General features: G+C 42.0%; 1 protein-coding gene across 3 annotated transcripts in view; it reads left to right on the top strand.

Annotated features, from left to right (window-relative positions):
* Nucleotides 1-18,918, top strand: part of HDAC8 (histone deacetylase 8) — a 182,834-nt gene that overhangs the window by 126,067 nt on the left and 37,849 nt on the right. The window contains exon 10 of one of the 3 annotated variants that reach the window (XM_019629580.1): nt 4,023-4,155. The exons of the other annotated variants lie outside the window; for them this stretch is intronic. Coding sequence (XP_019485125.1) covers nt 4,023-4,076 — 54 coding nt within the window. The 3' untranslated portion in view covers nt 4,077-4,155. Of the gene's footprint in view, nt 1-4,022; nt 4,156-18,918 lie in introns of those variants that run through there. 3 annotated transcript variants of the gene reach the window in all.

Raw genomic sequence — 18,918 nt, 5'->3', positions numbered from 1 at the left:
TTTAGCGGATCTGATTCTAACTGGCCTTACATTACTGAAGTATTAAGGTGGCAGCTTTCTATTTCCCCAAAGAAAGGCAAGAACTTTTGTCCCTGATAAATGGAGTCTTGCGAAACCCAGTGTAGGAGGTTAGTTTTTTTAGATGTTAACCTTTATCCTCTTTTGGAGCCTGTCGCATGGTAGAAAGATTAGGGGCTTTAGAGCCAAACAGTGTGGGATTCTGACCCCGTAACTCGCAGCGGGACTTTGGGTAATTGACCTGGTGTCTCATAAGCTCAGTTGCCTCATGCCTGAAACAGTTGGTCGGCACGTGCACGTTGCAGGACGGCTGTGAGGACTGAATGAGTCAATGTGTACGAAGCACCTCGCATAATCAGTGTTCATAAGTGAGAAAGCAAGATTGGAAACCCAGGTCTTTCTGATTCAGAAATCCAGTCTCTGCTCCTTCACAAAGGCTCTGAAAATACTGGAGTATATTTCAGTCTCAGCAAAACTCCATAAGGAAGGGAAGCAACACCACAGCTGAAGAAACAAATGGATGGAAAGAGAGAAATATGCTAATTTGTTTAGAGACACTTAGGACGTCTGTGACAAAGCTGACACTGAGTCCAGAGTCTCAGCATCCGTTTCTCTCTTTGAACACTCAGCATGTCCCTGTGTAGTTGCACTCACTCCTTCTGTAAGCATTCATTGACTCCCACTGTGTGCCCACCTTGGTTGTAGGTCTTTCTGGTGATTTAGGAGACATGATCCATGCCTTCTAGGCACTTACAACCCAGTGGGGAGGCAGAAGCTATCCCCAACAAACAATTAGAGAGGAAGGACACAAGACAGTGTGTAACCAAAGCAAAAGTAAGTGCCTTGGCCAGCTTGGGCCGCCATAACAGAATACCTCAGGCTAGGGCGCTTAAAACAACACACACTGATTTTCTCACAGTTCTGGATGCTAGTTGTCCCAGGTCAAGGTCCATCAGCATCAGTTCCTGCCTCAGAGCCCTCTTACTGGCCTGAAGACAGCCACTTTCTTTCTGCGTCCTCACATGGCCTTTCCTCGGTAGTACATGTTCCCGGGGGCGGAGGGGGGGGCGTGTAAAGCCATCTCTGATGTCCCGTCTTATAACGACACTAATTCTGTGGGAGCTGGGCCCTACCCTTATGTCCTTATTGAGCCTTAATTACTTCCTTATTCTAAGTAAAGTGACATGGGGTTAGGGATTCAACATGGGAATTTGAGGAGGACACAATTCAGTCCATAGCAGTGTATGTGTACGCATGTGAGTGTTTAATCAGTCTAGCATTTTGTAGACAATAGATGAGACAGGTACGCCCGTGACTCTAGGGTGGCCAGCTAGTAGGCTGTTGCTGGGTTAGATGCAGAAGTCAGAGACAGGGAAGTGTCAGGGAGGACCACAAGGTTCTTTCTTGGGCAACTAGGTGAATGCTTGATGGATACAGGGAAAACTGGAGCAGGAGGTGTGGGTTGGGGACGGGGGTATCAGTGCAGCTCCTCTTCCTTCAAGCTCCAACTACCATGTCATCTGTCTGTGAAGTCCTCCCTGGTCACCCTTCCCGTCCAGAGTCATTTGCTTCTTTCTGAGATCCTGTGGTACCTGACATGCATCGTAATCTCACACCTTATCACATTGTACTGTAATTCATTTACTCATCTCCCCAACTAAACTGAACACAAGGGGAAGAACTATCTGATACCTCTGTCCATCTGCAATGCCTACCACAGTTTCAGGAAACAAGTAGTTCCTCAGATATGATGATGATGATGATGATGATGATGATGATGATGAAGACAATGATGATATCAAGCTCTCATAGACTGATGACTATGTGCACAGCACTGGTTTACAATAAGTGCTTGAGAGGCATCTACTCATCTGTATCCTCAACAATTCCATTATTATCCCCATTTCACAGATGGCTTGCCCAAGCTGGCGGAATGAGTGAGTGGCAGAGCCAGGATTCGGACCCAGGCAGGCCAGCCCTGGAGTCCGGGCTCTTCGCCACTTTAGTTAGTGCACAGGCTCCCAGCGATTTTTGCTGCTCGGATGATTGGTGTTGCCCTGCCGACTCTTTGCCGCAGGGCAGCATTCATCTCTTCCCACCCCACTGTTTCCCGGTCTGTGATTCACTTAGAGCCTGGGAGCTGCTTTCATGATGACTCCAGGGAGCAGGGGGATTACTCTGCTAAATCCAGATGCTCCTCCATCCTTCCCTTGGCTCCTACTGGCCCACTCCTTAAGCACCAGGTACCTGCTTCCTTCTGCCTCAGGAAGAAGCCAGAGGCTTTCCCTCTCCCCTCCCAGTCTCAGTCTTCTGCCCTACTTGGCGGCCAGCTCCTCTCTGCTCAATCTTTTGTAGTCTAGGGACCAGGCTTAGCTAACTCCTGCGAAGTCCAGTTCACACACAGGCTCAAATTGACTGTGTGCCCTGTAATGCCCCCAACTGTGCCCATCTCACATGGCTCCGCCTGATATTTTGTTTTGTTTAGTTTCTTTTTTTTGAGGGGGACTGGAGTTTTCAGTTTTGATTCCCTGCTGTTCTACTCCGAGTGAGCACTAACTCAGCTCCAGAATGGAGCCCTCACCACCCACCCCCAGGTTAACAGAGTAAATAAGAGAGAAGGTGACCGGTGGAGTAACAAACGCACAGTTGTGTTCCTTCCCCTACTTTGCATACCCTCAGTGTTTAGGGTTTTTGGTTTTGTGCTGTTTCGTTTAGATTTTGAGAATTTTTAGAAGGGTAAAGGTGATATACGGTGAAGCATGGTTCCCAGAGCCACATACACCCACCACTTCTGCTGTGTGACCCAGAGGAAGTCATTTAACCTCTCTGTGCCTCAATTTCCTCATCTGTAAAATGGAGCTAATGTGCCACCTATTTGATACGGTACTTGTAAGGATGTAATGAGTCAACCTGTGCAACACTTGGAACTATACCTGGTGCATACAGTAGCAGAGAAAAAGTTAACAAATGCACATATCCCCACTATTCAGAATTGAAATTGCTGAAGATTTGATCTTCGCTTTATGTCTTTTGTTAAAAATAAATTATTATAGAGAAGGGTAACATTCTGCGACCCTCACCCCCTGTCCTATACTGCCCCCAACTGCAAAGGCATCCATCGTCACAAAATGATGTGTATCTTTCCGGTCCATTTTCATAGTAATCACAAGATTTGGTATGTGGTGGTGGTGGCGGGGCTGGGGTGGGGTGCATGTTTCTTTTTCGTTAATTTACACAAATGGTACCTGAATGTACACATCATCTTGCAACCTGCTTTTTCATTCAATGTGGTTTTTCAGATATATCCACTTAGATCTAGTTCAGTCCATTTCAGCACTCTATAGTATCTCATTGTGTGGGCTTCCCATGTTTTATTGATCCATTCATATCGGCCACTTTACACTTGTATCCTTGGGCACGTGCACATGTTTCTGTGCTGCACATGGCATTGCTGGCTCTGTCCATTTTGCACCCTTCTACACCCTGCACGCTGCAGAGGAGCATGGCCTGGGGTCACATCCCCAGCTGTGTGACTCTCAGCAATTCTTTGTGCCGCAGTTTTCCCAATCCATAAAATGAAGAGGACTGTGCACGCCTCCTGGGGTGGTTGTGTGCAAAATGGGGTCAAGCAGTTAAAGTGCTTTGGTGACGAAGACATGATACGTTACTACTGTTTTTTTACTATATTTATCACACATTTCTCCCTCAAATATGAGAGTAGACCTTTTGTAAAGTATAGATATGCAAATAGAAAAAATACTAGAAGGACATTCATCAAAATGTTAACTGGTGTTAGAAATACGAGTGATTTTTTTCCTGTGTTTTTTATATCTTCCAAGTTTTCTGCAAATAAAATGTGTTATCTTTGAAATTAGAAAACAAAATCACAGTAAGTCAAATTTTAGTGTAAAGGAATTGAGTTGTTACTTTTTTAAATTTGTGGTGAATGGGGGCACTGCAAGAATATTGAATGAGGTCTTAAAAAGTAGCTTATTTCTACACAGCAAAGGAAACTATCAACAAAAGAAAAAGGCAACCAGTCGAATGGGAGAAGATAATTGCAAATGATATTTCCAATAAGAGGTTACTATCCAAAATGTATAAAGAACTCACATGTCTGAACAGCAAAAAACAAGCAACCTGATTAAAAAAGAAGTGGAGGACCTGAACAGACACTTTTTCCAAGGAAGACATACAGATGGCCAATAGACGTATGAAAAGTTGCTCAGCATCACTAATCGTCAGGGAAATGCAAATAAAAACCACAATGAAATACCACCTCACACCTGTCAGAATGGCCACCATGAATAAATCAATAAACAAGTGCTGCTGAGGCTGTGGAGAAAAGGGAACCCTCGTGCACTGCTGGTGGGATTGCAGATTGGTGCAGTCACTATGGAAAACAATTTGGATGTTCCTCAAAAAATTAAAAATAGAACTTACCTTATAACCCAGCAATTCCACTTCTGGGTATTTACCCAAAGAAACCCAAAACACTAATTTGAAGTATGTTCATTGCAGCAATATTTACAATAGGCAAGATATGGAAGCAACCCACGTGACCATCAATAGATGACTGGATAAAGTAGTGGTACATTTATACAATGGAATGTTAATCAGTCATGGAAAAGAATGAAATCTTGCAATTTGCGACAACATGGATGGACCTTGAGGGTATTATGCTAAATGAAATAAGTCAGATGGAAAAGGACAAAAACTGTGGTTTCCACCCATATGTGGGATGTAAAAGGAAGTGGTAACAAACTAACAAACTCATAGATGCAGATGACACAACAGTGATTACCAGAGGTGAAGGGCGTGGGGGAGGGCAAAATGGGTAAAAGGGGTCAATCAAATATGGTAACAGATGAAAACTAGACTTTTGGTGGTAAGCACACAATACAGTACACAGATGTTGAATTATAATGTTGCACACCTGAAATTTATATAATGTCAGCCAGTGTTACCTAAGTAAAAAAATAATTTTTTAAAAAAAAGTGGCATTAAAGAAATAAAGAAAAAATTTGAAAAAATAAAAAAACAAAACAAAAATATAACAAAAATTTAAAAATTAAAAAAAGAGAAAACCAAAGTAGCGTTATGAGTGTAGATACAATGGAAATGCTTGCCAGTAGAGAACTGGCTAACGATGCTACATCGTGACAGGATCCCCAAGATCGTTTGGCTAAAATAAAAGCACGAGCACAGGACTCTGTGTTGAGCATGTTATCGTGCTGTATTAAAGTTACATTTTTAGGCTCGAAAGAGTCACAGAAATGCTGGTAAGGGACCTGGGTGTCTAGGGCATGGCAGTTTCATTCTTTCACTAAATACCCTTTTCAGCCTTTTAAATTTTGTACTGTATGCATCTTTTACTTTCTCAGATTGTTTTAAATAAAATACTCAAGTTGCTTATGCTAGAATTTAATGGATTTACTCTAGTTATTGTCAGTATCTCCCCAAGTGCCGTCATCTAGCTTCCAAAGAGATTAAGGCTGGAACAGGGCCCTGCCCTGGCATCAGGCTCCAGAACCTACTATGCTGCTGCCCCACCCCCAAGGCAAAAAGGTGCAAAGCGGCTGCGGGAGCACTAACAGCCCCAGTAGAGGAGTGAGTGCATGTGCGCCTCGGTCTGTGTGCAACTACAAACAATTCATGGAAAATGTCAGGTGGAGTACGTAAGCGGTGTAGCTCGAGAGCTGTGTTGGGGCCAGGCTATGGAGCCGACGTTTCTGAGTCATGCTAAGTAGCTTAGACCCTCCTGCCCAAGATATGCTGTCACTGAAGGGCTTACAGTAAGAGAGTGAAAAGATCCGGTGTGTATTTCTGAGAGTTTACATGGGCTGCTCTGCAAAGGATGACGTGGAGAGCTAGGAAGAGCAGCTCAGAAGCTATTAAGAGATGATGAATGCCCGAATTAAAAGTGTTAGCTAGGATTTGAACCCAGGTTTGCCTGACGCCAAAAATCAAATGTTATTTCTCCATACAACACTATCTGAAGAGATGGATGACTGAGTTCCTTTGTACCAGCTTTCCTCACACTAACGCAGGAAGTACTGCCAGCAGGAATACATCCTCATTTACATTGAAACAAAAAGGAAAAGGCCACCTCTTAATAAATCCTTGCATTCACAAATGCAACTCCTTGTGAAAGAGGAATCCTCAAAATACAAGCTGTCACCTTTCTGGCTTGGCTGTTTTCATTAAGTCCAAGGAGAAACAGGAAGTTTGCATCCTTCATTGTTCTTCAAATATTTTGCTTTACTATTATTATAAATCAGCCTGTATAGTCTACACTTCAGGTATTGAAACTTTTTTTTCTGATTTGGGTGCATTTTGTTTCTTTTCTTTTTTTAATTAAAGTTTATTGGGGTGACAGTTGACAGCAAAGTTACATAGATTTGGTAAAGGGGATCATAGGTGATGTATTACAGTATTGAAAATTTTAAAGCAGTGTATCATCCATGGACTCCCAATTTCAAATAAAGGAATATGAAGAACACTAACATTGTCATTGAAATATTTTAATCTTTGATGATTCGAAAGGCAATTTGTGAATCCAGGGGGTTTTGGGGTCAACATTAAGAACATCATTATCATATGCTCCTAATAGAAAGGGCAGGGTTTATTCATGCTGTATCTATCCGCAGGGCGTAGCACATAGCACACTTGCAAGGACTCAATTGGGTGGATGAATGAATGGTAGAGGACTTGTAGCAGTGGACGGGACAGACCCTTCTCACCCTATAGCTTTCCTGGCACCAGCTTGCATGCCTTTGTTTTGCTTCTTTCTCCAATAAGTGGAATATAGAATAGCAAGGCTGAGAAGATTGAGCTGTAGGAGCTTGGGGTGGGGGAGAGGGAAGAACACAACTCCCCTGCTTGAAGTGTGCAACTCAGTGCTATTGAATATATTCACAAATTTGTGCAACCATGACCACTATCTAATTCCAGAACATTTTTGTACCCCTAAAAGAAGCTCCATGCCCACTAGCAGTGAATCTCATTCCTCTCCCCCAAACCCTAGTGACAGTGAGTCTACTTTCTGTATCTGTAGACTTGTCTATTCTGGACATTTCATCTGAATGGAGTTCTCAATATGTGGTCTTTTATCAGTGGCTTCTTTTACCTAGCGTAATGTTTTCAAGGGTCACACTGTAGCATCTATCAGTACTTCATTCCTTTTTATGACTGTATAGAAGCTTTCTGAGCAGTGATTTGTGGTTTGGGCTATCACAGCATTTCCTACATTTTGGACAACCAAAGAAACTCATCTGAAACTGAAGAGAAGCCAGCATGAATACAGCCGGAATGAATGAGCTTACGTCCATCCTCATCCTTGGCAGTGGCATAGTTGTTCTGAGCCAAAGATCTGTCTTAATAGGATGGCGGGCCCAAGCTATGTAGTGTGACCTCTTGCTAGCACCGGACTAGCCTAGGAAGGGCTCATGAGTGCCGGTTTCATGGGATGAGGCAAGCGCCTCGGAGTTTGTGTTTCTGGCTTGGGCAGAGCTTGGGTGCAATTCCTCGTCTTCAGACATCTGAGGAAAGTATGTCGGGGAGCTCTTGGTTCCATTTGTTCTGCTTGCCAGTGGGCAGAGTACACTGCGCTGTGCAGACAGGTTAGACAGTTTATTGTAGGCTGATGAAAGCAGATTAAAAAACCATCAGCTTGGTGGGAAACTAGCTCAGAATCCAATCCAAATGTCAGATGAAATATTTACACAGCCAGGAGATAAACCAAGGGAAACAGTGTGCCCTTTGTGTGTGCCTCTGAGTGTGCAGGCACACACAGAGCTGCTGACCATTTGTCAACTTCCAAGATTTATTCTGCTGCTTCTGGCAAGGGACAGCCTAATGATTTAATAGCTTGTCAACACCTACACAGAGAAACAAGGACTGGCACTTCCTCATTTCTTATTTTCTTTGCTTTAAATAGGAATTCCTATTCTAAGTCACTGGAACCTGGAAATCAGACTGTCAGGTTTCTCTTGACTTGAGTGCACAGTTCCTGAATTTGAGCATGATGGATGTTATAACTTTCCTGTTATACAAACACAGGGTTGCTACCCTTTCAGAAGAATCCATTGAGTTCATGTCCTAAAGCCTGAGTGTTTGCCTCAGACCATTGCCGTGAGCCAATTTCAAATGGAGTGAAACTGTTTTGTTTCTGTCCCATGAACCTCTTGAGTTGAATGCCTGTTTGATCAATCCACTGCCTAATTGCCACATTTACATTTGAGATGGAGAACTTGTTTAGAGGATTTAGTAGGGAAGAAGACTGAACTTCTTGTGCAGAGTATTATTCTCCAGGCATACTTTGGCAGTTATAAGTTTCCTGAAAGCTGTGACCATGTCCTTCTTCAGCTTAGCAAACCCCCCAGTGCCTAGTACAGCGTCTGGCACACAGTCACCTTACTTGACTGATTTTCACATAATTTGACCGTGATCTAGTGAATAGAGTGGCAGCTTAACCAGAAGGTTAAATTTTACATTAGAATAATACTTCGGGTACACTGAGCCTTTATCCCAAAGAGAGGCAGTATAGTGAAGTGGTACAGAGCTTTTACTTCTCAAACTTCAATATGCATGGGAATTACCTGGGGCTTGTTAAATGCAAATGCTGATTCAGTAAGTTTAATGTGGAGCCTGAGATTGTGCCATTGAAGCAATACTGCCAGCCCAGGGACAACACTTTGAGTAGCAAGGATCTACAGCTATGTTGTCCAATATGGTAACCACTAGCACTTGGAATGTCGGCTAGTCCACATTGAGATGTGCTATAAGTGTAAAATACACATCAGAGTTCAAAGATGAAGTCAGAAAAAAAGTTAAAATAGCTCAATAATTTTATATTGATTATGTGTTGAAATGATAATCTTTTGGATATATTGGGTTAAATAAAACACATTCTTAAAATTAATTTCACCTGTTTCTTTTTACTTTTCTAATGTGGCTACTCAAAAGATTTAAAATTACATGTGTAGCTCACATTATATTCCTACTAACCATCACTAGTCTAGAGCAGCAGTTGGAAAACTTTTCCAGTAAAGGGCCAGCTGATAAATATTTTAGGCTTTTCAGGCCACACGGTCTGTGTCCAACTATGCATAAAAGCAGTCATAGACAATACATAAATGAATGAGCGTGGTTGGGTTTCAGTAAAACTTTATCAAAATACATAGAGGTGGTGGCCTCAAAAGCCAACAGCCCACAATCATGGTGAAAATCAGTGGCCTAGCAGCCACCTGAGGGGGTCGAGTAGTTTTGTAGCTCCTTGCAGGCCTCATTCCCAGAGAATTATTATTTCACTTGTCTGGTGGTTCCCTGGAAGACCCTACTTACAGGGCTTTCTTTATTAGACCTGAGTCAAGAGCTCATTCAATGTGAAAAACTTTTTCCCTGGGGTATTTGTCAAAAACAATTAGAAGCAAATGATTAATTTCACAGCTGTCTGAGGCAGTAGATAACAGTTGGGGCAACCATTAGGCTAACCAAAAAGCTTAAAAGGTAAAGCTCGGGGATGAGATGTCCATAGGGGCTTTTAAAAGCTCCAACATGTTTTTGGGGATCTAGAAGGGTACATGCATGCAAAGGGTTGTGTTCATGCCTGGGGCTATGCGCATGCTCATGAAAGACCTGAGAAAGGCCTAAACTCTCACCTCTGGCTGATCTTCAAGCCTCACACAAATGAATTGCTAAGACAGAGTTATCAACTTCCCTGCTGAATGTTGAGGTATGCCCCAACATCCACACGAAACCTCTTGACAAACACTTGGAGACTTACTGGTTCTAGGCATTTAAGAACATCTCTAGCTAACCATTAGCTGACCACTAATCTAACCAAGTAGAGATTTCAGTGGCCACACATGACAGAGAATACAGACTTTAATGAATTAATTTAGAAAAGTCACTAAACAAATAAACACCACCAGCAACAACAAACCTTGGGGAGGGGAAAAATATGATTTCCAAAATTACCAAATCATAACATTTAAAGTGTCCACTCTTCAACAAAAATTATAAGATATGCATGAAACAAGAATGTATGGTCAATACACCAGAAACATTAATCAACATAAACTATCCCCAAGGATGTCTAGATGTTGGATTTACTAGACAAAAACTTTAAAACAGCTATTTTATTTTTTATTTTTATTTTTAAAGATTTTATTGGGGAATTAGGAGAGAGGAACAGTGTTGGGGCATCGGGGAAGGGGAGCAGACAAGTTGCTATTCTTTGGTTCTTCAGTCTAGTTGTGGAGGATGTCGCTTCACTGGCCCATGTTGGTATTATCATTGCACTCTTCCCGGGTGAGGCAGATCGGTCACTGGCCTCTGGATAGCTGCTCACAGTGGCCCTTGGCAGCTCACACTGGCTGCTGGCCGCTCACGCTGGCTCCTGGCCAGACACGGTAGCTTACGGCAGCCCACTGCAGCAGGGGCTGCAGCCTACGCCGTCGCCGGCAACTCACGGCATCCCAGCTCCAGGTTGAGCTGTTGTTCACCATCTTAGCTGTAGAGGGCAGTGTCACTGGCCCTCATGTGGGATCCCAACCGGGGCCCTGCTGCACAGAGTTGGCATCCCAAGCCAGCTCTTAACCAACGCACCACTCGGCCGGCCCAAAACAGCGATTTTAAATGTATACAAAGAATTAAAGGAAAATACGATCAAAAGTCCTCATCAAATAAAGAATATCAATAAAGAGACAAAAATTATAAAATTAAATTAAAAATAAATACAAATTCTGTAACAGAAAAGTACAATAATTGAAATGAAAAATTCACTACAGGAGCTCAACAGAAGACTTGAGCAGGCAGAAAAAAGAATCAGCAAACCTAAAAACAGGTCCATTGATATTATCCAGTCTGAGGAGCAGAAAGTTAAAATAATGAAGAAAAATGAACAATGCTTCAGAGACCTGAATACACATAGTGGGAGTCTCAGAAGGAGAGGAGAGAGAGAGAAAGGGGAAAAAAGAATATTTGATGAAATAATGGCCCCAAATTTACTAAATTTGATGAAACATTGATCTATACATCCAAGAAGCTCAAAGTAAAATTGACTCAGAGATCCACACTGAGAAGCATCATAAACTGCCAAAAGACAAAGGAGAGAATGTGAAAGCAGTAAGAGAATATTTATCATATATAAGGAATCCTCAATAAGATTAACGGTTGACTTCTGATCAGAAACCATGGAGGCCAGGTATTCAAAGTGCTGAAAGAAAAAAAAAATCAACCAAGAATTCTATATCTGGCAAAACTATTTATCAAAAATTAAGTGGAGGGCTGGCCGAGTGGTGCGTTGGTTAGGAGTTGGCTTGGGGCGCCAGCTCGGAGCAGCAGGACCCCGGTTCGAATCCCACATATGAGAACCAGTGACACTGTGCCCTCTACAGCTAAGATGGTGAACAACAGCTCGACCTGGAGCTAGGCTGCCGTGAGTCACTGGCGACGGCGTAGGCTGCAGCAGGGCTGGCCGGCAGCTGGTGTGTGTTTTTGTGAGCTGCCACGAGCTGCCATGAGCAGCTGTCCAATGGCCGGCAAGCGACTGCCTCACCCGGGAAGAGCGCAATGATAATACCAACATGGGCCAGTGAAGCGACGTCCTCCACAACTAGACTGAAGAACACAAGGACAGCAACTTGTCTGTTCCCCTTCCCCGATTCCCCAACGCTGTTCCCCTCCCCTAACTCCCCAATAAAAATCTTTTAAAAAAAGAAAACTAAGTGGAAACTGAGTCATTCACAAATAAACACTGAGAATTTACTGCTACAAAAGAAATACTAAAGGGAATCCTAAGGCTAAAATGAAAGGACACTAGACAGTAATTTGAATTTATATGAAGAAATAAAGAGCACCAATAAGAGTAGTTACATAGGTAAATATAAAAGTACAAATGTATTTTTTTCTTTAACATTTTTCTCCTGTATGATTTAAAAGACAACTGCATAAAGCAATAATTATAAACCTACTTCTATAAGTACACCATGTATAAAGCTGTAATTTGTATGACAATAACAGCATAAAAGAAAGGTGCTGAAATGGAGCTGTATGGTAGCAAAGTGTTTGTATAATATTGAAGTTAAGTTGGTATTAATCCAAACTATATAGATTATTAATAGCAAGGAAATTAAAATGCCTTATCAGTAATTACATTAAATGTAAATGAATTAAACACTAATTAAGTCAGAGTTGTCAAAATGGGTTAATAAATGATCTAACTTTATGTTGTCTATAAGAGAAATACTTTAAATTAAAAGTCACACATAGGTTGAAAGTTAAAAGGTGGCAAAAGATATATCATGCACATAGTAACCAAAAGACAGCTAGGTGGTCATATTAATATTAGACAAAATAGACTGTAAGACAAAAATTGCTACTAGAGATGACAAAGGACATTTTATGATGATAAAAGTGTCAAGCATCCGGAAAATATAAGTTATAAATAAATAGTATACTGAGTGCTTAGACTAGCACCAAACATGAAGTAAGCACTTATAAGCATTTACCCTTATTTCAGAGCGTTTTAAGAGTTTAGCCATTCTACAAAATGTATTCAAGCGTTTGTTAAGGGGTCAAAATGTTCAGACCTTAAACCAGACCCTTTGCCAGAAACACGCCCCTCCCCTGAGAGACCGTCACAGACCCTTGCACACATACATCCCTGTCAGACCCCAGGCTTACACAGCTCAAAGCACTCTGGCTTGGGGCTCCACTGCTGTCACGGTGGCAGAAATTAAAGCATCCCGGGCAGGCAGGGAAGTAAAGGAAGGGAGCAGGGTGGTGCATCCTGGTCATGGGCTGCAGCCTCCAGGGCCCATCATCTTGGTGTTATTCTGCACTAATGGATGAAGTCAGCCTCCATGTCGGACCTTCCATCCTGGTATTGGGGGTGCCCAAACAATGTATACAAGTGGACACTTTGGTCAGCGTTGCTCAAGTAGTAGTTCACTGTAATCAGAAGTGTCTGGATGCTGATGGGAAACCACCGTGAGCACCTCTTGTCATTGCAGAAGTCAAACGTGACTTGTATTCATCTTTTGTTATTGGTATATATTGAGTATTACAATTTTAATAGTTTTTTTCCTTTCTTAAAATGTGTATACATTTTTTGGCACCCTCTGTATATATGCACCTAACAATTGAGCACCAAAATACATGAAGTAAAAACTGAAGAACTGAAGGGAGAAATAAATAATTCCACAATAACAGTTGGAGACATCAATATTCCATTTTCAATAATGTATGAAACAACCAGACAGAAGATCAACACGGGAATAGAAAGCTTGAACAACACTGTTAAACATCTAGACCTAACAGACATATGTAGAACACACCACTCAACAACAGCAGAATACACATTCTTCCCAGAACATTTTCCAGGATAAAACACATGTTAGACCACAAAAATGTCTCAATAAATTTAAAAGGAATGAAATCATACGAAGTACTTTGGAATGAAATTAGAAATCAAGAAAAGAAGGAAATTTAGGGAATTCACAAATATGTGGAAATGAAATAGCACACTCTTAAATAACCAACGGGTTAAAGAAGATGCCACAAAGAAAGTTAAAAAAGACTTTGAGATGGATGAAAACCAGTGCAAAACATGCCAAAGCTTGCTGAATGCCGTGAAAGCAGTGCTTAGAGGGAAATTTGTGGCTGTAAATGCCTATATTAAAAAAGAAGAAAGATCACAAATCAATAACCTAACCTTCCACCTTAAGGAACTAGAAAAAGAAAAGTAAACACCCAAAGCAAACTGAAGAAAGGAAATACAGGCACACCTCAGAAATACTGTGGGTTCAGTTCCAGACCACTGCAATAAAGTGAATATCGCAATAGCAAGTCACGCAGATTTTTTGGTTTCCCAGTGCATATAAAAGTTATGTTTACGCTACACTGTTGTCTCTTAAGTGTGCAATAGTGTTATGTCTAACAAAACAATGCACATACCTTAATTTAAAAATACTGTATTTGTAAAATTACTGACCATGATCTGAGCCTTCAGCAAGTCGTAATCCTTTTGCTGGTGGAGGGTCTGCCTCGATGCTGCTGGCTGCTGGCTGATCAGGGTGCTGGTTGCTGAAGGTTGGGGTGGCTGTGGCAGTGTCTTACGATTCACTCTTCTTTTCACGAATGACATCTCTGTAGCATGTGATGCTGTTTGATAGCATTTTATCCACAGCAGAATTCTCAAAAGTGGAGTCATTCCTCTCACAAACCCTGCCGCTGCTTTATCAACTAAGTGTATGTAATATTCTCAGTCCTTTGTTGTCATTTCAACAATCTTCACAGCAGCTTCACCAGGAGTAGCTTCCATCTCGAGAAACCACTTTCTTTGCTCATCCATAAGAAGCAACTCCTCACCCATTAAAGTTTTATCATGAAATTGCAGCAATTCAGTCCCATCTTCAGGCTCCACTTCTAATTCTCGTTCTCTTGCTATTTCCACCACACCTGCATTTACTTCCTCCACTGAAGTTGTGAACCCTCAAAGTCATCATGAGGGCTGGAGTCCACTTCTTCCAAAGTCTTGTTTATGCTGATATTTTGACCTGTTCCCATGAATAGTGAATATTCTTAATGGGCTCTAGAATGGTGAATCCTTTTCAACTGACTTTGCCCAGACCCATCAGAGGAATCACTATCTGTGGCAGCTATAACCTTACAAAATGTATTTCTTAAATAATAAGACTTGAAAGTTGAAATTACTCCTTGATCCGTGGGCTGCAGAATGGATGCTGTGTTAGCAGGCATGAAAACAACATTAATCTCATTGTCCATCTCCCCCAGAGCTCCTGGGTGACCAGGCGCACTGTCCATGAGCGGTCATATTTTGAAAGGAGTCTCTCTTTCTGAGCAGTAGGTCTCAACTGTAGACTGAAAATGTTTGGTACGCCACGTTGTAAACAGATGTGCTGTCATCCAGGCTCTGTTGTTCCATTTACGGAGCACAGACGGAGTAGATTTAGCATAACTCTTAGGGGACCTAGGATTTTCAGAATGGAAATCGAGTGTTGGCTTCATCTTAAAGTCACCAGCCGCATTAATCCTTCACCAGAGAGTCAGCCTGTCCTCTGAAGCTTTGAAGCCAGGCACTGACTTCTCCTGTCTAGCTGTGAAGGTCCTAGATGGCACCTTCTTCCAATATGAGGCTGTTTCACCCACAGCGAGAATCTGTTGTTTAATGCAGCCACCTCCATTACTTAGCTACATCTTCTGGATAAACTGCTGCAGCTTCTGCATCAGCGCTTGCTGCTTCACCTCGCACTTTTACGTTATGGAGACGGCTTCTTTCCTTACACCCCATGAACCAACCTCTGCCAGCTTCAAACTTTTCATCTGCAGCTTCCTCACCTCTCAGCCTTCATAGAATTGAAGAGAGTCAGGGCCTTGCTCTGGATGAGGCTTTGGCTTAGGGAATGTGGTAGCTGGTTTGCTCTTCCATACAGACCCGTAAAACTTTCTCCATGTCAGCAATAAGGCTGTTTCACTTTCTTATCATTCGTGTATTTACTGAAGTAGCAATTTTAATTTCCTTCAAGAACTTTTCCTTTGTTTTCACAACTTGGCTAATTGTTTGGTGCAAGAGGCCTTGGTTTTGGCCTGCCTCAGCTTTCAACGTGCCTCTCTCACTGAGCTTAATCATTTTTAGCTTTTGATTTAAAGTGAGAGACGTGTGACTCTTCATTTCACTTGAATGCTTAGAGGACTTTCTAGAGTTATTAACTGGCCAATTTTAATATTGTTGTGTCTCAGGCAGTGGGGAGGAGAGGGAGAGAGATGGGGGAATGACTGATCAGTGGAGCAGTCAGAACACATGTATCTATAGTTTAAGTTCGCCATCTTATATGAGTGCAGCTCATGGTGTCCAAAACAATTACAATAGTAACATCAAAGATCACTTATCACAGATCTCCATAACAAATATAAGAATAATGAAGAAGTTTGAAACATTGTGAGAATCACCAAAATGTGGCTCAGAGACCCAAAGTGAGCAAATGATGCTGCAAAAATTGCACTGATAGACTTGCTTGATGCAGGGTTGCCTCAAACCTTCAGTTTGTAAAAAAAAAAAAAAGACAATATCTGTGGGGTACAATAGAGCAACCCACAATAAAATGAGATATGTCCGTAATAAAAATTGCAGCAAAAATAAAGAAGAGAGGGGCCGGCCGAGTGGCGCGATGGTTAAGAGCTCGCTTGGGATGCCAGAGGGCCCCGGTTCGGATCCCACATATGAGGGCCAGTGACGCTGCCCTCTGCAGCTGAGATGCTGAACAACAGCTCAACCTGGAGCTGGGCTGCCTTGGGTTGCCGGCGACGGCGTGGGCTGCAGCCCCTGAGGCAGTGGGTTGCCATGGGCTACCGTGTGCAGCCAGCAGCCAGCGTGAGCGGCCAGCAGCCGCAGTGAGCGGCCGTCCAGAAGCCGGCGACTGATCTGCCTCGCCCTGGAAGAGCGCAGTGATGGTGCCAACTTGGGCCAGTGGGGCGGCGTCCTCCACAGCTAGACTGAAGAACAAAAACGACAGCAACTTGTCTGTTCCCCCTCCCCCGGTTCCCCAGCACTGTTCCCATCCCCCCAATTCCCCAATGAAAATCTTTTTAAAAAAATAAATAAATAAATAAAGAAGAGAATAGAAAAAGAACAGAGAAAATCAAACCAAAGTTGATTCTCCGTAAAGATCAAGGAAATTGACAAACCTTTAGGTAGGTTGACCAAAGTGGGGAAAAAAATAAGAAAAGTCTAATTACTGAAATCAGAAATCAGAGTGAGGACATTACTATCAACCTTACAGAAATAAAGAGGAGTATAAGGGAATGTTATGAACTGTATGTCAACAAATAACGTAACCTAGATGTAATGGACATATTCCTAGAAAGATAAACACACTACAGAAACTAAGTCAAGAAAAAATAGAAAATCTAAATAGACGTATAACAAATAAAAGTCATTGAAATAATCTTTTTAAATCACACAAAGAAAATCCCAGGCACTTACAGGTTTGCTGGTTAATTCTACCAAACATTTAAAGACTTAACAATGATCCTTCATTTAAAAAAAATAGAAGAGTAGATAACACTTCCCAATGCATTCTATGAGACCAGAATTACCCTGATGCCAAAACTAGACAAAAACATCACAAGAATAAAAAACAACTACATAGAACTATCTCTTATGTATATGGATGCAAAAACCCTCACTCAAAAAAGAAATTATTAACAAACCAAAGCCAACAACATCTAAAGAGGATCATATACCATGACCAAGCAGAATTTATCCCAGGAATGCAGTCATTTTAACATCTGAAAGCTATTAATGAAATACATCATATCAATAGAATTAAAAACAAAAACATTACAATCTCAATAGAAACAGGAAAATCATTTGACAAAGCCCTATACCCTTTCATTATGTAATAAAAACATAACAAATTAGGGATAGAAGGTAACTTCTTCAATCTGATAAAGGGCATCTATCAATCTACATCTAATATCATACTAAAAGGTGAAAGACTGAAAGCTTTCCTCCTAAGATCAGGAACAAGACAAGGATGCCCACTCTTGCCCCTTTGTTCAACATTGTACTGAAGGTTCTAGGTAGGGAAATTGGGAAAAAAAGAAATAAAAGTCATCCAGATGGGAAAGGAAAAAGAAAGCTGCAGCTATTTGCCGATGACATGATTTCGTATATAAAAAATCCTAAGGTATACACAAAAACAAATTATTAGAGCTAAAAAATGAGTTCATATGGCCAAAATCCAGAGGACTGACAACACCAATTCTGACATGGATGTGGAGCCACAGGAACTCTCATTCATTGCTGGTGGGAATGCAAAATGGTACAGCTACTTTGGAAGTCAGTTTGGCAGTTTCTTACAAAATTAAACATGCTTTAACCATATAATCCAGCAATTACACTCCTTGGTAGTATTTACCTAAAGGAGCTGAAAATTTATGTCCACATAAAAACCTGCACACGGATGTTTAGAGCAGCTTTATTCATAATTGCCAAAACTTGGAAGCAACTAAGATGTCCTTCAGTAGGCGATGGATAAACAAACTGGTACATCCAGACAGTGGAATATTATTCAGTGCTAAAAAGAAATGAGCTGTCATTTCTTCCTCCATGAAAAGACATGGAGGAACCTTAAATGCATATAACTAAGTGAAAGAAGCCAATCTGAAAAGGCCACACACTGTATGATTCCAACTATATGACGTTCTGGAAAAGGAAAAACTATGGAGACAGTATAAAGATCAGGGGTTGAGGATAGAGAGAGGTTAATGGACAGAGCACAGAAGATTTTTAGGTCAGTGAAAATATTCTGTATGGGGGCTGGCCGAGTGGCGCATTGGTTAAGAGCTGGCTTGGGACGCCAGCTCTGAGCGGCAGGGCCCCGGTTCGGATCCCACATGAGGGCCAGTGACGCTGCCCTCTACAGCTAAGATGGTGAACAACAGCTCGACCTGGAGCTGGGCTGCCGTGAGTCGCCGGCGATGGCGTAGGCTGCAGCCCCTGCTGTAGTGGGCTGCCATAAGCTACCATGTGTAGCCGGCAGCCAGTGTGAGCAGCCAGCAGCCGGTGTGAGCTGCCAAGAGCCACTGTCAGCGGCCATCCAGAGGCCGGCGACCAATCTGCCTCATCCGGGAAGAGCACAATGATAATACCAACATGGGCCAGTGAAGCAACGTCCTCCACAGCTAGACTGAAGAACAAAAGGACAGAAACTTGTCTGGTCCCCTTCCCCCAACTCCCCAGTGCTGTTCTCCTCTCCCAATTCCCCAATAAAATTTAAAAAAAAGAAAAAGAAAAAGAAAATACTCTGTATGATACCATAATGGTGAATATATATCATTTAACATGTGTCCAAACCTATAAAATGTACA

Source organism: Hipposideros armiger, unplaced genomic scaffold (assembly GCF_001890085.2).
Source record: "Hipposideros armiger isolate ML-2016 unplaced genomic scaffold, ASM189008v1 scaffold_861, whole genome shotgun sequence".
NCBI lineage: Eukaryota > Metazoa > Chordata > Mammalia > Chiroptera > Hipposideridae > Hipposideros > Hipposideros armiger.
The sequence above is the reverse complement of the archived record's forward strand: the minus strand, read 5'-3'. Positions and strand labels throughout refer to the sequence as shown.